The sequence below is a fragment of the Neophocaena asiaeorientalis genome, unplaced genomic scaffold, assembly GCF_003031525.2.
Source record: "Neophocaena asiaeorientalis asiaeorientalis breed wild unplaced genomic scaffold, Neophocaena_asiaeorientalis_V1.1 scaffold220, whole genome shotgun sequence".
Classification (NCBI taxonomy): domain Eukaryota; kingdom Metazoa; phylum Chordata; class Mammalia; order Artiodactyla; family Phocoenidae; genus Neophocaena; species Neophocaena asiaeorientalis.
This window is the reverse complement of record NW_020174042.1, coordinates 2,578,061-2,604,542: the sequence shown is the minus strand read 5'-3', so window position 1 is coordinate 2,604,542 and position 26,482 is coordinate 2,578,061. Positions and strand designations below refer to the sequence as shown.

The window sequence follows — 26,482 nt, the reverse complement described above, 5'->3', positions numbered from 1 at the left end:
ATAAGGCAGTGGAATTCCAAGGTTGGAGACGGAGACGAAGGGTGCCCAATCAGATTCTTGGCAGTTCTCGACAACTCTTCTTTCTCTCCCTGCCTTCTCTTCCTCTGGTCAATCCCTGACAATTAGGAGCAGAGAAGTATTTCTGCAGTTGCTTGAATGGTTAACTTAGGTACACTTTATCCCTCTCATCAAGTCTTAAAATTATTTTTTCAAACATATAATAGTAGAATAAATAGTATAATGATCTCCCAAATACTTGTCTCCCAGCTTCAACATGTGAAAAATCTAACCAACCCTTTCCTTCTCCTGGGTGGATTATTTTAAAACAAATCCTGTCATCATGTCATTTCTTCCACAAATATTTAATGATGTATTTCAGAGATAAGGACTCTCACTTTTTAATATAACATAATACCATTGCACACCTAAAGAAATAATTATTTAATGATACCTGTTACCCAGTAAGTGTTATAATTCTACCAGTTCTCCCATAAATGTCATTTTACAGTTGATTTATTCAAATCAAGATACAAACAAGATCCTCGGATTGCTTTTGGTTGATATTCCTCTTTCATGCCGTATCAGTTCTTCCCCTCTCTCTCTCTTTTTTTAATATTAATGTATTTGTTGAAGAAAACTCAGTCACTTGACATATGAGATTTCCTACATTCTGGATTAGGCTATCTGCATTCCATGTTGATGTTTAACATGGTACTCTAGCCTCTATTTTCTATAAAGTGGTTAAGATTTATATTTGTGCTGTCCAAAATGGGAGCCACTAAGCCACATGTGGCTGTTGGGTACTTGAAATGTGGCTAGTCTGAATTGAGATGTGCTCTAAGTGTAAATTACACATTGAAGCATGTAAGATATCATTAATATTTTTTCATACTGATTACATGCTAAAATATTATCAGATGTGTCAGATTAACTAAAATATATAATTAAGATTAATATAATATACAATTAAGATTATATGTTTAATATATAATTTCATCTGGTTTTTTAAATTTTTTTCTCTCTTTTTTTTATTGGGGTATAGTTGTCTTACGATGTTGTGTTAGTTGCTACTGTACAGCGAAATTAAGTAGAGTTCCCTGTGCTACAGCAGGTTCTTATTAGTTCTCTATTTTATACATACTAGTTTTATCTCTTTTTAATATGGTTATATTTCTTTTTAATATGGCTATTATAATAAAATTACATATATGGTTTGTATTTGTGGCTCACATATTTCGATTGGGAAAATGCTGATCTAGAGGCTTGATCAGATTTAAGTTCTGTTTTTTTTGCAAGAATAATTCATGAGTAGTTCTTAGACTTTCTATAGGAACACATCAGGAGGTACAGAATGTCTGATTATCTCTTTTTGTGATTTTGAAGTGTTATCACTCTAATTCCTCCATTACTATGTTTCCCATCAACCTTTTTCACCTTATGGTTTTAGCAGCTGTCAATGAGCATTATTACCTTTATCCATTCCTTCATTAGGGATTCCAAAATGATGATATTCTAATTCTAATATTCCTTCTGTATTTATTAACTGGAAGGAACTTTCCCCCAACTATCTGATTATCCTGAAATATAATTCATACAACGGAGGCAAGATAAATGCTTGATATTTTGCCTTCACTCACCAGTTTTCAGAATGAGTTGATGTCCTGGTAACCTAAACATGACCATGAGTTTGTTGTTGTTGTTTATTTTTTTGTTTGTTTTCATATTATTATAAACATTGTCATCTTTTTTTCTTCTTCTTCTTAAATTACACATTTTTGGCCAGTGGGAGTCTTTTCAAATATGTTCCTACTAGTCTCTGGCTTTCTGGTATGACAAGATGTAGGCTCATCTTGTACATTTCTTTCCCCAGACCTTGAATCAGCCGTTTCTTCAACAAGCCTTGGTTTTTAGAGGGAAATGGTATTTAGAGACCATTTAGAGTGCTAGTGGTACTTACTACCACTGTTAGTCCTCGCTACTAGGCCTTTTTGGTGGACAGAGCTTGGAAAATTTTTTTTTTTGGCTGCATTGGGTCTTTGTTGCTGCGCGCGGCTTTCTCTAGTTGCCTCAAGCAGGGGCTACTCTTCGTTGCGCAGCTGGGCCTCTAGGCGCGTGTGCTTCAGTACTTGTGGCTCGTGGGCTCCAGTGTGCAGGCTCAGCAACCGTGGCGCACGGGGTCAGCCGCTCCCTGGCATGTGGGATCCTCCCGGACCAGGGCTCAAACCTGTGTCCCCTGCATTGGCAGGCAGATTCCTAACCACTGCGCCACCAGGGAAGCCCTAGATATTTTTTTTTAAAGGTAAAAGTATATCAGGGATTCATACTAATAAATTAATTCAAAATTAAGACTGCAGGATTTTTGCTTAACTTTTTAAAATTTGTATTTCTCTCCCTTTTCTCTTATGCTAAAATTCTTAGTTCCTAACAACATTAATATAATTTATTTGCTCTACTTCAATATATATGTATACCCAAATCATGTTAATATTACTCATAATATGATTACTGAATTCAGATTAAGATTTCTTTGCAGTTTCCTTTTTACCCTTAAATTGTATCCCACTAGGGATGTACAGTCATAATACTGTGTTGCAAAGTCACTTGAAATAATTCTTCTCTGTGTGTTTAAGCTTACCAATTTTGTATTGAGTTAAAGTTATAAAATAAGCCACATTCAGAAAACTCTAGTGTTCAACCCTGTCCTCTCAATCCTGTTACCTCCCTCCCCTTAGATAATGATTTTCTACCAATATATATGTTTGTATTCACCCCTTTCTCAGGAGGGAAAAAAATAAAAGGTAGCATACTGTAAACACTTTTACTTTTTTCACTTAACAGTATCCTGGAGCTCACTCCATGGCTGTGTACAGAGACCCTCATTCCTTCTTATAGATGCATAGTCCTGTCTTGTGCCCCTCCACAGTATTTAAGTCCTTTTGATCAGAACTGAAATCTCCAGCTAGACACATTATTTCCAGGCCTCATGAGGGATAAATTGGGAGGCTGAGAGAGGTGAGAGAATCAGCATCTTTTTATTATCGTTTAAAATTTTTGAATAATTTTAGATTTTAAAAAAGTTACAGAAATAAACATGTAGCATTCCTTCACCCAGCCTTCCTAATGTTAACATCTTACATAACTATAGTAATCTAAATCAGGAAATGAACATTGATATAATACTATTAACTATCTACAGACCTTGTTTGAATTTCATCAACAGTTCCACTAATGTCCTTTTTCGGGTCCAGGATTCTATGTTACATTTAGTTATCATGGGTCTGTAGTCTCCTCAGTTTTTGTCAATTTCGACCTTAACACCTTTGAAGAATGCTGGCCAGTTATTTTGCAGAATGTCTCTGAATTTGTGTTTGTGTAATGTTTTCTCATTATTAGATTGAGATAATGAATTTTTAGCAAGAATACCACAGAAGTTGTACACTTCTCAGTGTATTGTATCAGTCAATATGTCTTATTACTGGTGATGTTAAACTTGATCACTGAGTTAAGGCGGTTTGTGCTAGGTTACTCCACTGTAGTTATGATTATTCCCTTTGTAATAAGTATCTTATGGAGAGATACTTTGAAACTATGCAAATATCCTGTTTACATCACACTTTTGCTGCCTAATTTTAGTATCCATTGATGATTCTTACCTGCAACAATTATTACTGTGGTGTTTACCTGATGGGATTTTCTATGTTCATCATTCTACATTAATTAGTTAGAATGCTACTGTAAGAAAGAGCTGTTTTTTCTCTTTATTTATTTGGTTATTTAGTTATAATAGTAAATGGATATTTCTTTTATTTGCTAAATTAGAATCCATTTCTATCATTATTTATTTTCTTGCTCAAATTATCCCAGATGGCCATTGGGAGTTCTTTCAAGTTGGTTTCTGTATCCTTTTGACATGCCCCCATCATTTTTTGAGCAGCTCCTTGTCTTTTGGCACTATAAGGTGTCACACACTCTTCCCTGCCCTAGCCCTGGAATCAACCATTTCTCCAAGGAGCCCCAGAACCAATATACTTGAGCATGCACTATATGCTAGTCAGTTTACTCTTTACAACAAAGCAGGTTCTCTTATTCCCACTTTATGGATCAGGATTCTGAAGCTCAGGTTAAGTGAATTGGCCAAGGGTCCACAGCCTCTAGCTAGAAATCTTTGATTCTCATATTTAAATTTATGGTCCAGGAATTAACCAAGAAACCCAAGTAGTACCTGTGAAGTTGGAGAACCCTCTGGGGCTTGACTGTGTCTGTCTCACATGGGCCATAGCATGTAAAGGGGCCTGAGAACAAGCCTTATAGAATAGGATCAAAATCTTGTGCTTTGTGAGGTGCACAGAGGTGCCCCTTTTTCTTTCCTGGGTACTTCTCTTGGTTTTCCCTTAGAGTTTACTAAAGTCTACTTTCCATTCTGATTCAAGGCTAAAGGGACCCAAAGGCTCATAGAGATTGATAGCCACACTTGGATTTGAGTACATAAGGGGCAGGTGTAACTCAGGGACCAGGTTTGGGTACCTGCTTGTCCCTTCTAGAGAATCTTCCCAGTGCTAAAGTTTGGGGATATTGGACTGATTTGTAATAAAAGAGGAAATTCCCTTATACCTTCTTATAACCCGGCAGCTTCTTAGATAGAGAGGGGTTAGTTGTGGGCATCTGTAGCTGCTGCCAAGAACAGCCACAGCAGACTCTCAAAGCTAATTACCTGTTCTTGGTGAACTCCCAGAACTGGCACTGCCAAGGGATTCCTTCCATTCTTTTCCCTGCCTTTCTTCTCATTTACTGCCGCTTAGCGGAGATGCAGGACTCAGAAATAGAAGATCTCTCCTCCCTGATCCTGTCCCCTCAACCCCTGCTCTTTCTGATGGGCATGTTGCCCCTAGAGATCTACATATGCAGGTTTCTGCTAGCACTAGTGATATCCAATGAGCACTTCTTTGAGGGGCTCTGCCCAGGAGCAAGTGACATGCCCTTGCCTTTGGGCCACAGTCCCCCCTTGTTTTTAAATGAGGAGGTAGACCTAGATGATTTCTCAGTTCCTTCCCAGCTCTGACTCTAGAATTCCTCCTGTCCCATCCAGACAACTTGAATCTGCACTTGAGTCCATACCTATAGGTGTGCATGTGTGAGCAGGCAGGCGGGGGAGTAGTATAGTATCTTTCTATTTAAGTGCATCTTGTAGTTGGGAAGAGTGTGAGAAGAGGAGAGAAAGGGAGCTGGCAAGCCAGAACTGCCACCATGTAAGCTGAACTCTGGGACCTGTGGGAATGTCCCTGGGTTTGTCTGTTCTACACTATCAGGGCTAATTCTAGGATCACAGCCTTTAAATTGCGGGGGGGGGGCCCTTAACTAGGCACAGCTAGCACAGGATGATGTTTCCCAGTCTAGCTTGATTTTTCTTGTTGCACGAGAAACTAGCACGGCATTTTGACTTCCTTTTGGGAATTGCATGACTGTGATTTACTTAAGAAAAATATGATCTGTTATTCTTACTTTGCATGTGATATTTGATGTGCTTATTATTCTACCACTTTGCAGCTGAAGGAATGTATCCGTGCATTGGATCAGGAACACACTCACACTCCTTTCAGGCAAAGCAAGTTAACTCAGGTAAAGTTATATATGAGCTTTGAGTTCTGGTTCACGCATGTGTTCCTCCTTCTATTCATTTATTCCTTCAGCAGAGCATCCACTGCCAGCAAGGCGTGATGCTCCCTGGAGTGGGGGAGGGGGAGGGGGAAGGGAGGGGCAGAGAGAGGAGGGGGAGGAGTCACATTCCTTCCAGGAGCTCTCAGTCTTGGAGAAGAAAGAGGCGTCCTCGGGCAGGGATACCTGCACTACGAAGCAGCCAGGCTCCCTGCGGGGCAGCAGTGGTCACCATCCAACAGCTTTCTGCTTATTTCTAATGTAAAGAAACCTTGTTGATTTAGTGGAGTCTCTGAGCCTTTGAAGGGGATGGTAGTGCAGCTGTACTTGGTACTTTCTTAGTTGTAAGACTTAGACCAGTGTTTCAAGACAAAAAATAATAGCTGCAGTTAAAAAGAATGAGCTAGACTTTTGACATGTCCTGACAGGAAAGATGACCAAGATCTATAGTTTAAAAATATTAAATGAGAAGAAAAAAACTACACAGAAATTATGCATATGTTCGCTGATTATTTTGAGTGGTAGAACCATAGGTAATTTTTTTCTTCCATTTTTCTGTCACGAAAATGTGCTTCTTTATTAATGGGAAACGCCAATAAGTGTGCATCTGTAATGGCTGCAGAAGAGTGGCCCACGGAGGGGTCTGCCTAGGTACAAACAGCTGTGAAGACAGTAATGGGTGCCCCTGGTTCCCTTCTGCACCAAATCCTATGCACAGTAGGGACAGACTAGATAGAAGGCAGTCTAGGTGAGGATCTTTGTATTCTGGGAGGGATTTTCACCCTGTGCAGCTAGATCGGCAGCCCCACAGGACCTGGGGCAGAACCTATAATAACATAGCTCCTTACTAGTCAGAATTGGGTTAGATTGTTTCTTCTCAAACATGATTTCAACCAGGGATCCAGGAAACCCTTCTTATAGGTGGTTAGTCCTGATTCTGACATTGGCTTTGTTATTTTTCAAAACATGTCCTCCATCCCCAGAAATTGTGTCCTATTTAATTAAAAAAATAATTCCACACATGGATCCACTTACAGAATAATATACTTTTTCACTCAAACGTAAGTTTTAGATCTTTCCAGGTACCTAAGTACATATATACATAATTATCTTTTATGGTTGTATGCAGTTTACAATTATTTAGTTTGTTACCTGTTTATAGACTTGTAGATTTTCCAAATTTTACTATTATAATAAGGTAATGAATATCCTGGGTATACTTTTTTTGGGGGGGATCAATTGAGCAATTATTATCTCTTTAGGATAAAGTCCTGGAAGTGTGATTGCCAAACCAAGAGTGTGAACATTTTTTACCAAATTTTTACCATATTGCCAAACTGCCCTCCCAAAGGCATGTACCAATTCATGCTACACGGTATACAGGCAGTGTAGCAGTGTACAAGAGCGCCCTTTCCCTAGACCCTCAGCAGAGCAGGGTAGTATGAGTCTTAATCTTATAGGTGCAAACATTTTAGTTTTTTAAAATGGTTTGTTTGCATTTCTTTGATTAGTGGTGAAGTGGGTACCTTTTGTTTATTGACTGTGTTTCTCCTTTTGTGAATTACCTTTTCATAGAAGGGGGTTAGGGTGCCTGTGGCCCAGTGTCCTGCACACAGTAAGTAGTCAGTAGGCCCTTGGTTAGTTGACTTCATTGACCTGCCTTCTGTTTCAAACAGGTTCTGAAAGACTCTTTCATTGGCAATGCCAAAACCTGCATGATCGCCAACATCTCGCCAAGCCATGTGGCCACCGAACACACTCTGAATACCTTGCGCTATGCTGACCGGTGAGTCCCCCTCAGGTGGCGGGTCGTGTGTGTATGTGTGTGATACACACACAAGGATCTGACCTTGAGCTCCACAAGCCTGTTCTTGGGACAGTAATCTACTGCCAGGGGAATGTGCAATTGGTCATTTGAAGAATGTGACCTAGGAGGCCCTGCCATTTTACAAGCGTGAATGTGACAAGAGGAAGGTGACACGCTCCTTTGTTTAGGAGACAACTCCATCAGTGGCTTTTTTTTTTTTTTCCGGCCACGCTGCGTGGCATGTGGGATCTTAGTTCCCCAACCAGGGATCAAACCCACATCCCCTGCATTGGAAGCGTGGAGTCTTAACCACCGGACTGCCAGGGAATTCCCCATCAGTGGCGTTTAAATGGCTAGCGGGAGATGAAATATTTCTCCAGAGTAGAAGCCTTAGTGAGGTTTTCTTCCTGCTAGCCTCAGCTCTAATTATTAGGGATAGAATACCTATTACTTGTCAAGGCAGAAGTACCCAGAGCTGTGTAGGTCCAGAAGAGACCAACCTTGTGTTATAGAAACTGAGGCCCAGAAAAGGGTGGAAACTTTAATCGGGCTCACTGGGAGTTGGTGGCAGAACTAGCACCTCTTATTGCCAAGTCAGGGCTCTAGTGACTTTGGTATCTGCCAGGGTCCCTCCCATCTCTTACCCTGGGGTCATGTGTCTCCTTCACGTATGAAAATGCTCTCATTATCATTCTTTCCTCTGGCTGCTTTGCTGCTGGTCCTGTCTTACAACACCTCCTCTTCAGTCTCCCAAGAATCCATCTCCAAAGTTAACAGACTATTTGAGAGGAACCTGTTGTTGTTGTTTTTTAATTACTGTTGAAGAATCTTTAGTATCCATAGCATTTAATGAAACTCATTGGGAAGGAAAGAGAAGCTACCATCTAAGTTCCGTGAGAACAGGAACCTTATCTTTTTCTCCACTGTATCTCTCCTGCCCAGACAGTACTTGGTACCTAGTAGATGTGTAATAAATATTTGTGAATGAAAGGAGGAGCTCCTCCTGGGCTTGGGGGCTTGAGTGAGGTTCTCTGTGTACCTTATCTCATTTAAATAGGAGAGATCATTTACAAAGTGGCTACCAGAGTGGACTCTGGAGTTAGACTATCTGGGCCAATACCCTGCCTCTGCCACTAGCTAGCTGAGTGGTCTTGGACAAATTTGCAACTTCTCTGGGCCCCAATTTCCTTAATGTGAACAGGGATAATGATAGCACCTATCTCATATAACAGTTATGTGGAATCACTGATGCGATATGTTTGAAGGGCTTAGCACCACACCTGGCAAATAGTGAACACTCATTATATGTTAACTTTAACAATAGTAATATTACAGGCATACTGTGGAGATAGTGCAGGTTTGGTTCCAGGCCACCACGATAGATCAAAGATCACAGTAAAGTGATTTAAAAATATATATATACATACCTTAATTTTAAAATAATGCTGTTGGAAAAATGGCACCAATAGATTTGTTGGGAAAATGGCACCAATAGACTGTTGGAAAAATGGCACCAATAGACTCTATGCAGGGTTGCTACCAACCTTCAATTCGTTAAAAAAAAACGCACTATCCAAAAAGCAAAGCACAATAAAATGAAGTATGCCTATAATACGCATAAGTTTCCTCGAGGAGGTTTTCTTGTTGCATGGTTTCCTAATGCCAGCACCCTAGCACTACTAGAAGACAGCGAAGACTGAGATCAGATAGAAGACATGGGATGATCCAAAATTGTTCCCCAAAAACCAGTATGGCTTCAGGTTCTTTCCCCCCATGTATCCATTACCCAACTTCAACAATTATTAACCCTAAGTCAATCTTGTTTCATAACCCCATTCACTCCCCAAATCACAGACATATCAAGTACTTGAAGTAAGAACATCACTAAGGAGCAGAGAACAAGACTTTCCTCTCAGTGCCTCAGTAACGGAGGATGAAAGTAACCCTTTCTCAGAGAGGATGCATTGAGTACGATTGAGAAATTATTTGAAATAATTTTGGTTAAAAAATAGAATAAGTATAATAGAAATAATCTCTTCCATTTAAAGCAGTCTGACAAATTATTGAAAATAAATATGAGTCATTTGTTTTATGTGTTTAAATTAATTGTTGGTAACAATCCATACACACACAGGAAGAGGATGATTTTATTGCTTATTTAAAATTTTCCTTTGATTTAAAATTTTCACCTCTGCACATACTAGAAGAATGTTGCTAAATAGTCCAAAAATAAAGTTCCAGCTGGACCCCTAACAGGTGTATCAGAAGAGAACTCAGTAACAGGAGTGATTTTAGTAAAAGGTAGAGTACACTGGAAGCCTTTAGCATCAATGACCAAAAATTATCTGTAAGATTTTTTCTGGCACCCTCAGGTTTCTAGAATTATTTACTATGACTGCTAGGAGGAAATTTTGGTGTTTCTCTTTTAACAAAACTAATAGCTCAGATTTTTATAACAGGAAGTAATTTGGAACCATCTAGACTTGCTGTGGGACCTCTCAACCCATTCCGTGGATGTATGCCCTACTGCAATACCTCAGCAAAGGCCCAGGGACACAATTCACGTGTCTTTAGTCACATCCTATGTCTCTTTGCTTACTGTGTTATCTGCTTGCCTTGCCTCTCAGACCTAAAAGGAAGATTTAAGTCAAGTCTCAGTGTCAGGTTTACTATATTGGTCTTCAGTAATGGCCAGAGGGGTCATTTGGCTACTATTGAGTGGATTAAAATCAAAACAATGGAAAAGACATTTTCTGGGAGCTCCCAGGCAGAAGTACTGCTCCCACCTAGGGGATTTCAACGCAGAATCTATGAACAAACTACTGGAGAGTCACATTTTACTTGATGTCTCCTTGTAAATCCAAATTCTTACACTGTTTGTATTTTGTTTTAGATACCACAGAGTGAGAGACTCTGATCTTGGCAACTGAATCCTAGCAGAGACTTAATTCTGGATTTTTCCATGCTCTCTAAAATTCCCTTGTAAAATAGAGCATGGTTCTCTATTTCTCTATCTACGGTGCGATTTTGCCTCCTAGGGGACATTTGGCAATGTCTGGAGACAATTTTGATTGTTCTGACTGGGGAGAAATGCTGCTGGGATCTCGGGTAGAAGCCAAGGAGGTTGCTAAACACTCCACAGGACAGCTCCCCACAACACAGAATTATCTGACCCCAAACACCACTACTGCTAAGGTTGAGAAACCCTGTGAATAGACAGGTCATTTTTTCCTTAATGGAATTAGCACAAGCCTGCTTATTTCCAGAGGGCTTTTGCTTCTTGAAGTGCCCAGCAGGTTCGAGGGAACTCATTTTCTCAGAGAAGCCTGAAAGGAGGTGGTTGCAGGGAAAAGAAGACTCTGATTATGGAAGACTGGGTAAGGGGTAGACACTAGGCTCCTGAGTTGGCCGATCTTCAGGAAACGTGGCATGGGCCCTGCGTGGGCATCGTTCTGAGACTAGCTCCTCTGGCCTGGCCCTCACATGGGACTGTGGTATTTCCAAAACTCTCCTGATCATGGAATACTGGATGCACACTACTATCCTGAGAGAAGACACTGGTCTTCTTTGTTCAGGTAAAGAGAGGTATTTCATGCTGAAATAGAATCTCCCCATTTCCTCCAATTCTCTCCCAGATAAAAAACTAATTCCCAGGGGCTTCCCTGGTGGCGCAGTGGTTGAGAGTCCGCCTGCCGATGCAGGGGACACGGGTTTGTGCCCCGGTCTGGGAAGATCCCACGTGCCGTGGAGCGGCTGGGCTCGTGAGCCATGGCCGCTGAGCCTGTGCTCCGCAACAGGAGAGGCCACAACAGTGAGGGGCCCGCGTACCGCAAAAAAAAAAAAAAAAAAAAAGTAATTCCCAGTCCTTGTAATAGTTTTCTTTGGTTTTTGTTTTCCCTGAAAGCTATAGGAAAGAAGTTACAGAACATGCAAGAATGCACATTTAACATAAAATGGTTGTTTACAGGGTCAAAGAACTAAAGAAAGGCATTAAATGTTGCACTTCAGCTAGCAGTCGAAATCGAACATCTGGAAACTCTTCTCCAAAACGAATTCAGAGCTCTCCTGTGGCCCTGCCAGGGGACAAGTGTTCTCCCAAAAAAGTCAAGCTGGGGCTCCAACAGTCACTCACAGTGGCACCTGACTCCACGAGAACGAAGGCCCATCCTCTGGCCAGTCACCCAGCCAATATCCCTTTTGCTTCTGTACCTAAGGCTCCTGGTAAAAGGGGTGGCTCTAGAGGGAGTCCTCCCCAAGAGTGGGTCATTCAAACTAGCTCTATCAAAGGAACCATGCGGCCTGGACATTTAGCCAAAAAAAGGGCAGAAGAATCAGCTGCATCATGCTCTGAGAAGAATCCAATCGGCAACAAAACTGCCCTCGGGTGGGGAAGCAGGGCCCCTGGCCCAGGAGAAGAAGCAGTCCGTGGTAAGCTGCCCTCCCGGTGCAAGAAAGTGCAGACTGTGCAGCCAGTGCAAAAGCAGCTTGTGTCACGAGTTGAACTCTCCTTTGGCAACGTCCATCACTTAGTAGAGTACAGTCAGGGCAGCAAGGGGGGCACACCTACTAGGCCTGCCTCTGAAGCTTGGACAGACATCCCTCCACATCAGAAGGAGAGGGAAGAACATTTGCGCTTCTATCACCAGCAGTTCCAGCAGCCACCTCTCCTCCAACAGAAGTTAAAGCACCAACCACTGGAAAGGTTTTTATGCCAGTCCCGGCCTCCAGAGGGGCAGCTCCAGAATGACACCCCTCCTCCCTTCCACTCTTGTTGTGAGAGCCATGATGGAGCCCAAGCTGAGGACCTTGATGACAGCGATTTCAGTGAAGATTCTTTTTCACATGTTTCCTGTCAGAGGACCACAAAGCAGGGAAAGACCCTGGAGAGTAGCGAAGGCTCGTTCTTCCTTCATCAGAGGGAGCAAGGTCCTGAGGAACAGGTAGCCGAAAGGCGGCAGAGTCTGTGTTTTAGCCCCAGGACAGAAGGTGACGAGAAGGGTCTAACTGGAAGCTGGATATACTCCAGGGACCCCGCAAGCCACAGGATAGCACTTGATCACGGCCACAGCCCAAGTCAGGTGCCCTTGGACCGGAGCAGAGAGGAGGACTCCACCTCCTCAGGGCCTCCTCCTGGAGAAAACCTGGCAGAGAAGCCTTACTGCTCACAGGTAGACTTTGTATATAACCAGAAAAGGGGGGGCAGCCCAGCCTTTGACCTCAGACAGGATGCCTTCAAAAATGAGGTTCCTCGGCAGGCTGAGGGCAGCTCACCATCCCTGGAGGAAGATGGTTGCACTTTCTCACTATCCCACATCACAGTTCCTGGATCCCCAGACCAAAGAGACACAGTGAGCACACCTCTGAGAGAAGTCAGTGAAGATAGCCCAACTGTGGTGACCGGAACAATGAAAAACAGTAACCCTTTCCAAGGAGAAGACTCTAGAGGGGAACTAGGCACACGCTCTGAGCATGCTTCTGGACTGATGGCTCCCCTCACCGTGTCTCTCCTGGAGAGCCCAGATGATGAGGGCTCTCCTCCCTTGGAGCAGTCGGCCCGGGATGGAGCTGCACACAGTCTAGTGGCAGCAGACACAGGGGGGCCAGCTGTGGGCCACACAGTGTCATCCGGTGATCAAGAGGCAGACCTGCCAATGTCTTCAGCAACTGAGCACCTGTGGCTCTCATCATCTCCCCCTGACAGTAAGCCTGGGGGTGATCTTCCAGCTCTGTCCCTGTCACCCATCCATCAGCACCCACCTGACAAGCTGCCCAACAGGGAGGCTGACCTGGGGGAGCCCTGTCAAAGCAGAGAGACTGCACTCTTCTCCCAGGGGCACTATGATGGCGATGCTGAGACAGAGCTGGGCTGCTCCCAGGGTTTCCCAGAAAAACCCTGCCTCACCATACATACTGGGGGACCCCACTCTGGGCCTACACTCACCCCCCAAACAGGAAGTAGTGATGTGGCTGACCAGCCCTGGGCCCAGGAGAGAAAGCACCTGACAGGGCTTGGCTGGCAGGAGCTGGATTTGTCCACAGACCCCATCAAGCTGTCTTGCTACAATGAGGACATCGCGTGGCTCAAACGCAGGCCAATCCCAAGGTACTTAGCAAGGCTAGGCTCTCCCAAGACTGGCAGGACACTCCGTCAGCCCATCCTGGGGCACGCACAGTAAGTTGGACTTTCCTACCTAGACTTGAGCCCCTTTGGCACCCCTACTCCCACTACAGCTGAATGTTTTGTCTGTTCTGGGAATGGCTGTGGTTGGCTCAGAGAAAGGCTTTTTGTCCACCTTATCAAGGGAGCCTGCCTAGATGCATCTGACATGAACAGCAGGAATAAAATATATTGGAGCAGGCCAGCCAGGTAGGGTAGGTGGGATGTGAGTGAAAGAAGGGAGGATCTGACCCTATAAGTAAGCCTAAGACCTATGGTGAGATCAGAATCCTCTTCTTCATTCTGTTGGGCCCGTGCTCCTGGAAATGCTCCCCAGGGACACAGCAGCAGCAGCCTTGTGACCCCAGAGCCAAGGCTGGCTGGTCACCTTCCAAGATGGTGAAGGTAAAAAACAGGGGCTGGTGATTTGTGCTGCTTTCCCCAAAGGAGGCTGTGGATGGTACAGCAGAATGAGAGAGCCTTTGAGAATGTGAGAGAAAGGAGGGCAAGAGGTCTAGCAGCATCAGAGGCCCAGGAGCAGGAAGGCAGGGCAGGCCTGTGGGAACAGATGCTTCCTATGTGAGGCTGCGGCCCTCTGCTAGGGCTCCTGATACCTGGGCAGACCGTCTGCCTGCTGCTCGCTGGGGCTCAGGCCTGGGCCTTAGGCGAAGAGAAGGGCGTGTAGGGATGTGCACCTCTACAAGGTAGACAGTCTTGCTGTTTCCGTGGTCTCTATCCATCAGTGGAGTCTGACACAGTCAGGTCTAATGACCCTGTAGATGTTTCTAAATTTGGGGATCAGAGGATGGGGGGATGGTCAGTGGTAACCTAGAGGTTGGAGGTCACAAGCTAGGGAAGATAACATGCTGAGCCCAGAGGTTTTATTAGCTGGATTCTTCTGACAGAAGGCAGATCCTCCAGCTTCTAGCTCAAACCCCCTTGCTTTGGTCCCTGAACTCCCCGAAGAAAGTAGAAATCACAGCAGGCTAGGTGGCTGGCTCTACCTTGTGCCAAGTGTGCCAGCTGCAGTGGCACAGCCTTGAGCTTTCTTGCAGGGAAGATGTGGGCAGCTCCTGTGGAGAAGCAGCATCCAGCCCTGTGCCTCAGTGTATCTGGAGGCAGGGCGCTGCTCCAGAAGCCCATCTTTTCTCAGAATCTCATTTGTATCCCCCTAGCCCCTTGACAAGGCCTGAAAAGAATGGGTGAGGGGCAGGAGGTGCTGGGGAGCTGGTCCTGGTCACAACCTCGGCCTCTTTGGGCAGAAGCAGCTCCTGGCCTGGAAATGAGGCTCACTTCCAGAAAGCTGCCCAGGAGAGACGGGAGGCCCGGAGGACCACAGCATCCCCTCTGGTTCCCAGGCAGGTACTCATCCGAGCACACCAGGAACAGCTGGATGAAATGGCCAAGCTGGGCTTCAAGGAGGAGACCCTGATGAGCCAGCTGGCTCCTAATGTAAGTGGTCTTGGCCGGACTCTCAGGGGTTGTTGGGAATTAGCCTGCAGCTAGTTTGACAGTCATCCTTTTTTGATGTAGCTGTGTGTACAGAAAGGGTCTGCTGTCACACTCTAACCTTGTTGAGGCCTTGGACCTGCTCTTGCCACCCCTCTGAGTTGGCTTGAGGGCGTGCAAGGACAGGTGGGAGATGGTGCTACACTCCCCATTCCCAGGCCAAAATGTTTCCAGCCTCTGTTCTTTGCCATTCTGTCCTCCTAGTGGCTTGTTGGTGCCCCTCCCTGTGATGGTAACAGTGACTTACTTGCCTTATGCAGACCAGAGGTACTTCTACAAAACCACCCTTCTGCCCTGCGAAATACCTCTCTGCGTAGAAAAGTGGTCCCACACTGTGCCATGGTGACTGTCCAGATTTTCCAGCTGGAGGAAGGGCCTGGGCTCTGAAATCTTCATACAAGAGAAGGGACTAGAAAAGCTGATCTGGCAGCAACAGCAAAAGCTCCACTTGTCCTTTGTTTCCTTTCCAGGATTTTGAAGATTTTGTGACCCAGTTAGATGAAATCATGGCTCTGAAGTCCAAGTGCATCCAGAGTCTGAGGAGCCAGCTGCAGCTATACCTGGCCTGCCACAGGCCAGCTGCGGCCCCTGAGGGGAGAGCGGTGTCTTAGAACAAGATCCAGTATGTGGTGGCTGGGCTCTCAAGAGGTGGAGGGCCTCTGCCAGGTCCCCCTACAGATATCAGAACCCACTCCCTGGTCCTGCCCATGCTAGCCTCTCCCTAGCCACATGTGGCCTTGGCTGGGCCCCAGCCCCTCTCTCAGGGCCAAGCATCTGTCCCTCAATTCTAAGCACAGGAGCATCTGTAAGGAAGGACAGATCAGCCTGAAAAACTTAATAGGCCCCTCCCTTTTCTTTGGGACTGGAGAAGGATTTGCCTTTACTGACCCCTTGTCCGAGGAAATACAGTTAGGTCTAATAACCCTGTAGATGTTTCTAAATTTGGGTATCAGTGGATGGGGGGGATGGTCAGTGGTAACCTAGAGGTTGTGTTGAGGTCACAAGCTAGGGAAGATAACATGCTGAGCCCAGAGGTTTTATCAGCTGGATTCTGTGCCTTTCTCCAGGACTTGGTCAAAAATGAAAACATTGGTGCTAGTGGGGTGGGGGAGGGTGAGCTCTGCCCTATCAGCCCTTGGAGATTGATTTGGGACTTTAGTTAGCTTTTGAAAATGTAAAATGAATAAACCTTGATGTCTTTAATAGCAGCAGATGTGGGACAGGCTTTATGCTTCCAGTTCCCCTCCCTCCCTGCAATCCAGTATTTAGACAGAAGAGGGTGCTCGCGTCACTGCATTATTCTTTTCCAATCTCTACCTTGTGCTGGGACCATCCACCTGCGTCATGCTCTGGCTCCTGTCTGTGAATCCTCACCCCCACGCCCTCACGGAATAGTGGAAGAGCTGCAGTTATCTCAGGCAAGTCTGTCTCCTAGCCTCACCCTCATCCGGGACTGCCCTGGCCATCTACTCCCCCCTCAATGGCCTGTGTTCAGGGTCTTGGCACTGAGTGCTCTGGTCAGTAGTGTGAGATGAGAGTGAAAGAAGGGAGGAGTAAAGCAGTTCTACACACATACACGCACACCTTCATGTGAGTTCTTTCTGTATCTTTTTAGCAGAAAGAAGCTTAAGAAATACCAAGTGGCCTCCAGGTGGCCCACTTAACCAAGGCCACCCTGGATCAAGTTGAAATTCATGTCAAAGCCCTTGGCCCTGGCACCATTTTGGTATGAAACTTTGATTTCCTACAGGTAAAGGATAACTTTTACAGGTTTTAAAAGAAGGGTTTAATTAATTTTAAAGGCCAGAAGAGGGGCTTTCTGAGACAATGGCCATGCCTGACCTGACCACCAGAGGGCAGCCTCTTTCCAGCTTGGTGCTTCCCAGCCCAAAGGTTCTGTACCCGCTCCTCACGTGATCACTAAAAAAAAATTAGAGACCCATCCAAGCCAAGAGCACAGGAGGGACTGTGGGGCAGTATTAAGTATAAGGACAAGAAACTCTAGGGATAAATCTAGTTCCATCAGATACATCAGCACTACTGAGAGCTAATAAAGCAGTCTGAATCCCAGTCCTGCCTGTGGAACACGTAATTATGCGTGATGCTGCTCAGAGGACAAGGGGCTTGTTCCTCATTTCTGAGTGATTCCCCTGAAGGCCCAGCCTGTCTCACCGCCACAGTCAGTCTTGCAGGAAGGCATATGTCTATGTCCTTGACCCAGAGACTGGGCTAGGTCAAGTTTAAACAGACCCTTGTCTACACCTGCCTTTACAAACCGAAAACCAGGGCAGACTGGGGGGGGGCCAGCTCCTGGGTCCCATGGGCCTAAGAGTTGGAAGAAAGTACTGAAATGACAGAAAATGGTTAGCTCCTGTTCCATCCCCAGCAAATCCCTTTACCACTCACTCACCTCCACCCAGCAGTATAACAGTCCTTGGCAATAAAGAAGTTATCACAGCAGGATATACCTTTTAGATTTTTATTAGTAGTTCTCTCTGAAAAATCAAAATAGTTAGCAAATTACTTTAGATTCATCAAGACTGTATATCCTTTGTATTTAGATCTTTAATGATGTACAACATGATACAAAACAAACCAAAGACTGATATCTATGACTAGGTGTTATTCATTGTGTCATCCTAGAGCAAGGGGCTGGAGGGAGAGGCTGTTCTCCAGGGAGAACTGAGGTGGAGTTAGTGCTGGGTGACTAAATCACAGCCTCTTTCTTCCCCCCTTGATGTGCTGGGAAGGGGCCAATGACTTCTTAAACTGACAACTGTTTTCTAGAGCAGGGGGCCCTAAAATCTCGGGTAGCAGAAGACTGTGGTCCAAACCAGGCCAAAAGAAACAGGCTGGGGCAGGGAAGTATGGTAACTGCCTGGCAGAAAAGGCAAACTCAGGGCCCCAAGGGGAAAAGGGCATTCTTTGCACCTCAGAGACATTGCAGAACCAGTGTTAACACTAAGTGACATCGTTAAAAGGGGAAAAAAACAAAACCCTGGAAGAACCTTTCAGCTGCACTCAACTTGGATTAGAGGTCAGTCCACCCTTGCAGAGAAGGGAAACATCTAGCCCCAGAGCAGCACTGAGTCTGGCCCTCCCACCTCCTTCTCCCCAACTCCTTTTGGCAGCTGGGACAGGTTTCGGCTGAGGCCATACAGACCCCAGAAAGACCAGAGAAGTCTCTCTGAATGGCCAAGGTGGGAAGGACACTTCTCAGAATACAAATACTTTTACTGTGGAAGGAGCCGGGACAGTTCCGGGGGCATATGCACGCCCAAATCTTCCCCACTTTCTCCCCATCTCAGGACCTAGGCTCATAGAGACTTGGCAAACACAGTCTCTACACCTGACCTTCCACCCCCAAAAGAAAATCCGGAAGCGTGCCCCTTCTTCCCCACAGGTGGTCTCCTCAGGGCCTTCAGCGGGGGGCGGGGCGGGGGGGCTCCGTGGCAGGGCCTAGGCAGGGCCTGGTCTCAGCTGGCTCCCGCCCGAGCCATGAGGTCTTCCAAAGCATTGTCCTGGTCATTGTTGTGTAATAGCAGAACTTCCTTAATATCTGTCAGTTCAAAGCCCATTTCCTTAAATTTGCTCATTAACTGAAGAAACTCCATCATCTAAGGGAAATAAGAGAATACAGACTCAAGAAAGGGGTCCAGCCACACAGCACAGCTGAGTGGAAGAATATGTGTGTAAGGGGGCTGCTTGGGGGAGCGTTCTTTGCCAGAGCCTCATGAGCCTCTCTGAGGTCCCCTAGCAAGCAGAGGAGGGCCGTAGAGGAAGCAAGGCCGTGGAGGAAGACAGGTTGATGCCATGGCCAATCGTCCATCAGGAGCCATGCCCAGTCCCAAACCTTGCTGACCTTCACTCAGGTCCCACCATCCACATCTGTGTTCCCACCCAGCAGGATACTGAACCCAGAAATGGCTGCTCTCTGGCTAGCAGCCTAGGTGAAGTGACTGGCAATCTCCCCCAACATCCAAAAATATGGCTTTTTGCCCAGGTCATTTTTCCCGTCTCTTCCCTGGGATTCTAGATAGTCTTCAACCTGATACTTCATCTGAGCCAAACTAGCCAAATGCCTGTCTGGACATGGGAGATTCTGTGCTTCAACTACCTCTGCCTACAGTCACTGGAAGGGATGAAGGCTGTAGTCCAGGATGACCCCCAAGACAGACTACTTTGTCCCTTCTTTCCAGAGGGTTCCCGTGAAGCATGAAGGTTCCTACCTTTTCCTCTGAACACTGCTGCATTTCCAGAGCCTCTTCCACTAAAAGAGGGTCAAAGCCCTTCTCACAGAGCTGTCCATGTGCAAAGAGATAGTCGAGAATCTAAGAAAAGAGAAAGGTTTAAGCACCTATTGCCACTCGTCTGTGCTTCCCAAAAGTCTTACACAAACCAACAAGTGTGACATCTGCTCCCCACCCTGGCTATTAGATCCTAGATAGGACTTGATTTTGTGCCTTGAATTGTGTCCAACACAGCAGTACCTCAGTGACTACTTGCTGATAGGTACACCCTTCTAAACATGCATAGCCATTTTTCAAAGGAGTTCCTGTCACAGCTGACTCACATCTCCCAGCTGATGTCAATGTCACAGCCTGGGCAGGATGTTCATTTTTTTTTTAAATGGTGATTTTTCTTTTTTCTAAATTTATTTATTTATTATTATTAGCATCATTATCATCATTGGCTGCACTGGGTCTTCACTGCTGCGCACAGGCTTTCTCCCTAGTTGTGGTGTGCGGGCTTCTCACTGCAGTGGCTTCTTGTCACAGAGCACGAGCTCTAGGCACATGGGCTTCAGTAGTTGTGGCACGTGGGCTCAGTACTCGTGGCTCATGGGCTCTACAGCACAGGCTCAGTAGTTGTGGCGCACAGGCTTAGTTGCTCCACGGCATGTGGGATCTTCCCGGACCGGGGCTCGAACCCGTGTCCCCTGCACTGGCAGGTGGATTCTTAACCACTGCGCCACCAGGGAAGTCCCAAGATATTCTTCTAAGAAACCACCCAAGTCAGAAAGTGCCCCCAAGGTTTAGGACTCCAGTACCCTATTTTGGAACTCCCTGGGCAGTCCTGACAGGATAAACATTTCTGGAAGAAGACATCTGACCGTACCTCAAGCCTAGAATGCTGTCTCAGGAGAGGCAGAGAAGGGGATAACTGGGTAACAGTCAACAACTCCAATACTCTCAAAGCTCTCCTTCAGCCTAGGTCTCAGAGCAGCCCCCAAAGAAGCTGCTGCAAAGCACTGCTGCTGAGGCTGCTGGTTTGCCCAACAAAGCACCCTGAGTTCCTCAAGTCACAGGAAAAGACAATGGTGCTGTGAGTCTGAGAGACTAGGATAAAGGCAAGACACTATTCCAGCTCCAGAGATGTGGGACCTCTCTCCTACCCCCGCCCTGCCCCACGGCTGACTAACCGCTCACCTGCTCAATATTCTCTCCTTTCTTCTTCATGGCTTTCAAGACACACTCATATGAGTAGCCCATGCTGACCACCGTCTCCACACAATGCCGCTCACTGGGGGACAGCGTCTGCAGTTCAGAGTAAGCCTGGGGACAGCTGGGAGTGTTGGGCACTTGTGACATTGAGAGATTAGGAGGTGTGACCTGGTGGTGGAGAAACAAAAGGATTAAGGCAAGAAGAAAGACATGTAGCCCAATCCAGGGGCTTGTCGTTTCTGACCTAATGAAACCTCCCAGTCAAGCAACCTGCCTGCAAGCAAGGACCAGGTTTCTGGCCAGACATCCTGAAGAAGACTGAAGAGTGGTAGGGGAGCTCCAGCTGAGGGAGAGAAAAACTGGGAAGACACCTGCAACTGTGGCTGTCCTCTGCCTTCATCCCACCCTGCAGAGCGAGGAAGCACCACAAGAGCCACATGGCCTTCCATGCCCAAATCCCCTGGGCCTGAGGTGGAGAAAGTTCTGAAAACTACATTCGGGACTGATGCCCACGCTGGCTGCTGTTATTTCTCTCCAGGGCTCCTTTATCCCTTTCCTAGGCTGCCGTATCTGAGTCCTAAAGGGATCAGTAACCTTAAACACCCCCACTCTGGACTGACTCTGCCAGTAATGTGTCCATCCTCGCTTCTACTATCGCTGGCTGGGCAGAGACTGCCAGCGCAATTCCCACACTTGGCCAGCTCAGGGCTCCCGTTCTCTGAGGGCACTCCATCTCTGCCCCACACCATGCACTGTGCTTTGATTCCCTGCAATAGCCGCTGTTGTACGGAGCCAAGACTGAAGGACTACTACCCACTCCAGGCTGTGCCCTCAAGGACTGGTCTGTGGTCTCTAGGGCCCTGCTGCTACTGGACCTTACTAACCCCAGCCTGACTGGTGGACAGATTCCCAGGATTAAATCCTCCCACCACTTCTGATAATGAGTCAGCCCCAAGGCAAAAAGGCAGCTCACTCCCAGGCCAAAGGACAGAACCACCATGGGAACAAGGTCACAAGCTGTTTGACAGCTTGGCCCAGCTCTGAAGAACCAGGGAAAGGTTTTCAACAAAATTTTCTTTTTTTTTTTTGCAGGGGGCCGGGATGGGGGAGGGAGGAGGGAAAGGAGCCTGCTATACTAAAAGCATGTTCAAAATTATATAGTTAGGGGACACAGGTTCGAGCCCTGGTCCGGGAAGATCCCACATGCTGCTGAGCAACTAAGCCTGTGCGCCACAACTACTGAGCCTGTGCACCAGAGCCCACGAGGCACAGCTACTGAAGCCCACGCTCCACAACTACTGAAGCCCACGTGCCTAGAGCCCGTGCTACACAACAAGAGAAGCCACAGCAATGAGAAGCCCGCGCACCACAATGAAGAGTAGCCCCTGCTCGCCGCAACTAGAGAAAGCCCGTGCGCAGCAATGAAGACCCAACGCGGCCAAAAACAAACAAATATTTTTAAATATATTATTAAAAAACTAAAAATAAAATATTAAAAACAAATTATATAGCTATAACCAGATGCTCTCCTCCAAGTCAGCTGGGAAAAACCAAGAAGATTCTACAGGCCTAAAAGCCAGTAGTTTCTGCTTAACCATCTCTCACCCACAGCATAGTCCAGGCAGTCCAATCGTGGGGCTCAGTCATTAGGTTACAGGAGTCACGACAGGGCATGGGAACTGCATCACACCCTCTGGCCACTTTGCAGGCCCCAAGATTGTCTCTCTCTTTTCAGGGGCAGGCTGTACATGGGCTTGAGAATACCAATAGCCAAACAGCATTTTGGTCACACTGCTGGCACAGTACTTATTACACACAGTATGAGCTCCTAGAGGTTAGTTACCATGTCACATGCATTTCTAGATGCCTAAGGCCTGGCTTTGAGCTTGAAACTTACCCCTAATCAACAGTTACTGAGTAAGTGGAGCTCTATTAGGATTTCAAAGGGGGGATTTTCATTTAACACAGCAAGTTGACACTGATTCTCCTCCCCTTCAAAACCCACTAAAATGATAATAAAACAATTAAAACTATTAACCTTTAAGGTCAAAGAAAAAGAGGGAACAGCAGAGGACAATATATTTCAATGAAATTTTAGAAGGTGGAACTGTTGGGATACGGCAAGAGACGAAGGCAGTGATCAGAGCAGAAAACCCTCAGGCAGACCTTCCCCACCTAACCTTTGCAGGAGGCAGAACGTTAAGTCTCTAGAAAACGTGAGCCAAAAAGGACTAAGGATACCAAGCACAGCATATGGCAGAGTGAGGTGCAAGAACCAAAAGGGACTAAGTAACTACACCAGCATTCCCCACCTTCTTTAGCATTCAAGCAGAACTCTCTAGATAAATTTTAATAGCCCCCAAGACCTTCACATGTTGATGTTTTGCAGAGCTCCCCTCAAAGCCAACTAACCTTCAACCTATAGTGAATCTTCATGATCAGCAAGCACACCCCAACATACACATTCTCCGTTTTGATTGTTTTATTTTAGTGCCTCACTCTTAAATGTGAATAGAAAGCCAAAGCCACCAACATAAGACCAAACCAAAAGAGGGAAAAGACAAAGCACTTGGAAATTTAAAATAAAGTAAAAATTTTATTTAAAAGATTATGAGATTAAAAAAAAAAAAAAGGGTTATACACAGGCAAGGATATATCCCAGAAAGTAAAACATAAAGTCAAAGAGATAGAAAATACAAAAAAGAAAATACAAAGCAACGAACCACATCAACCAGATTTTGAAAACTGAGCTGAGCCTTTGGATCCAGGAGGGCCAAGCACAATGAATGAACAAAGCCCATCACTGGTAAATTTCTAATCTCCAGAAATGAAGAAAAGAAAGCCTGTGGGAGTAGGGGAAGAAATCAGAATAGCACTGTATTGCTAGAAATCAGTGGAGCTTATACTTAAATTTGAATTTTTTTTTTTAAGGGAGCAATGTCTTAAAAATTCTTGAAGAAAAATGACCTCCAACTAAAATCTAAATCCAAAGTATTATTCACATGTGAGGGTAAAATTAAGACATTTTTAGATATTCAAGGACTCAAAAATAGGACTTCCCTGGTGGCGCAGTCGTTAAGAATCTGCCTGCCAACACAGGGGACACGGGTTTGATCCCTGGTCTGGGAAGATCCCACATGCTGTGGAGCAACTAAGCCCACGCGCCACAACTACTGAGCTTGCGTTCTGGAGCCCACGAGCCACAACTACTGAAACCTGCACACCACAACTACTGAGCCCGTGCGCAGCAACTACTGAAGCCCGTGTGCCTAGAGCCCGTGCTCCGCAACGAGAAGCCCCTGCACTGAGAAGCCCGCACGCCGCAATGAAGAGTAGCTCTCGCTCATCACAGGTAGAGAAAGCCCACACGCAGCAACAAAGAACCCCCCCCCCAAAAAAAAGACAAAATCAGACAGGTTGACCAACATGCTTGAATATATTTGAACAAGAAAATTATCATTAGGTCTTTGGCAGCTCTTTTGGAGCATTTGGACAAAATTAGCAACAGGCACAAAGAAACCATGCAGACTTTTTTAATGGGGCAGTTAAACTAGAGAAACAAAAAGCTACCAAAAAAATCATCATCATCACCAGAGTATACCATTTATTTATTACTGAACTCAGTAATAAATATTTACCCAATCATAATAATATGAACAATAACATTAACTGAACCGAAATTTGTGATATAAATATGATGGGAGATACAGGAAGAAGGTAGAAGAGGGGCTATTATCAGAGCTAAATCCTCAACTACTGCAACAGGAAGTATAAACCTGTGTAAAATTGATAAATTTAGAAAAATGTAAGCATCTAATTCAGAAATAGATAAATCCCAGCATAAACAGTTTAAAGGTCAAAAGTGCCTGACTATGGGAAGCAAAACTGGAACTGGGGAGAGGTGAGGCAGGGAGCTACTGTTTTTCAATACAAGCCTTTTAAATGCTACTTGATTTCATTAAAATATGCTTGTAGTACTTTGATAAAAATAAATTCATTTTTTATTTTTATTAAAAATTTTTTCATTTGTTTATTTCTTTTTTGAGGCTTCCTATTTCTTTTCTTTTTCTTCTTTTTTTGGCTGTACCACATGGCTTGTGGGATCTTAGTTCCCCAACCAGGGATCGAACCTGGGGCCACAGCAGTGAAAGCACCAAGTCCTAACCACTGGACTGGTAGGGAAGTCCCTCATTTTTCAAATCTAGAGATGGAGAAGGACTCTACTGTAAGTATTAAAGCAATGGCAACATAAGAAACGATCAACAGATTCAAACACCGAAAAGCTAAGAGATTGTATGTAATGAAAATTATTTAGAATACAATTTAAAAGCAAACTGGCACTACTCGTATGCTTCTTGGCCAAAATTAGTAAATTGAGAACTCAGAAGTGTAAGGAAAAAGGCAAATATTTTGCTAAAGTAACTGAAAGAGTGGGAAATATATATCCATAGCCGGAGAAAGAGAACCCAATGGCAGAATGAGCCTAACCTGTGAGCAGAGCAAGACCCCTTGAAGGGTTGAGGGGCAGTGGGAAGAGGCCCTGGTGCTAGGTCAGGCAGGTCTATGCTGGACACAGAATAAGGGCACATCACAAGATTGTTCCTCTTAACATGATCCCATGGAGTTCTCAACTTCTAAGATTAGTTTATATAAAACAGTGAAACATGAAATCAAAATCTAAAAAATGAGACCCAAACACTGGGCCTGAAATAGCCGACAAGAACCAAATTCCAGGAACACTTCCCTAGGAGTTCCTATTTGAAGGATGTATACAGTCCAGCTGACCACCATCACCACCCACCTGCCTCAAGTCCCTATCTTGGAGAGAAGTGCTTCTCTCACTGGGAAGCTCCTACCGTGGGCCTCAAAGACTCGCACTAAGGATAGAAAGCCAGGATGGGAACTAGGCTTTGCTCCCTGGAGGTAAGGGTCATGACTTCCTTAAAAGATCACCAGAACTCTGGGCTTCCCTGGTGGCGCAGTGGTTGAGAGTCCACCTGCCGATGCAGGGGACACGGGTTTGTGCCCCGGTCCGGGAAGATCCTGCATCCCGCATGCAGCAGAGCAGCTGGGCCCGTGAGCCATGGCCACTGAGCCTGCGCGTCCGGAGCCTGTGCTCCACAACGGGAGAGGCCACAACGAACGGTGAGAGGCCCACATACCGCAAAAAAAAAAAAAAGATTATCAGAACTCCAACTCTGTTTATATTTGCCCCGCAAAGGCAGTCAGTCCCCAGGCCAGGGTGAAGCATGGTTTCCACTGACACGCTAAGTCGGTGGGGGCGGGGGAACCTTTCAGAGTGCTTTTAATTCCTCTAAAGCACACAATGAGTCACAAAGCGAAGAGGAGTATCCTGCTGACCAAAGTCCAACCACAAACCAGGAGGAATTAGGATAAGGTCCACCCTAGGAGATGTTATGCACTCTATTTACTTTCTCTGGGCCACGGTCCATGGAAGTTTACGGGCAGCAGTAAGCTCTGACAATGGAAGCACTCACACAGAGAAAATCATTTACCAAGAATGTCACTGCTGGGAACTTGCACTCTTTGTAAGGCAGGCCAAGGATCATCTTTTCTACCAGCTAATAGCAGGCTTATTATGGTCTCTCAGAGATTTCCCACTAATACAATCAGGCTCCTTTCTGGCTCTAAATACTGTCTTGATATGCTGTCATTTAAAAAATCTGAACTGGTGTAGCAAAAGGTTCTTGGTCTTCTGTGATTTCTATTCTATAATGCAATTGTTCTGTGGGGCTGAAACAACCACATAAAGTAACCTCCCTGTATATGTATGCATCTCTCTTGTGTGACAAATCAGATTTTCTTCAAGATGATACCAATTACAACTTTCGTATCAATCCACCCTTCAACACTAAATCTGACTTCCAAACCTTCCCCTCTCCCTCCCTTTGG

General features: G+C 45.4%; 2 protein-coding genes across 2 annotated transcripts in view; one reads left to right on the top strand and one right to left on the bottom strand.

Moving 5' to 3' along the window:
* Positions 1 to 17,516, top strand: part of KIF24 (kinesin family member 24) — a 42,432-nt gene extending 24,916 nt beyond the window's left edge. The window contains exons 8-12 of the mRNA XM_024753767.1: positions 5,545 to 5,616; positions 7,329 to 7,438; positions 11,427 to 13,631; positions 14,975 to 15,068; positions 15,596 to 17,516. Coding sequence (XP_024609535.1) covers positions 5,545 to 5,616; positions 7,329 to 7,438; positions 11,427 to 13,631; positions 14,975 to 15,068; positions 15,596 to 15,736 — 2,622 coding nt within the window. The 3' untranslated portion in view covers positions 15,737 to 17,516. The remainder of the gene's footprint in view (positions 1 to 5,544; positions 5,617 to 7,328; positions 7,439 to 11,426; positions 13,632 to 14,974; positions 15,069 to 15,595) is intronic.
* Positions 17,517 to 17,590: 74 nt separating this feature from the next.
* Positions 17,591 to 26,482, bottom strand: part of UBAP1 (ubiquitin associated protein 1) — a 51,364-nt gene continuing 42,472 nt past the window's right edge. Inside the window, 3 exon segments of the mRNA XM_024753766.1 lie at positions 17,591 to 18,742; positions 19,355 to 19,456; positions 20,555 to 20,737. Of these exon segments, the coding sequence (XP_024609534.1) occupies positions 18,602 to 18,742; positions 19,355 to 19,456; positions 20,555 to 20,737 (426 nt within the window). The 3' untranslated portion in view covers positions 17,591 to 18,601.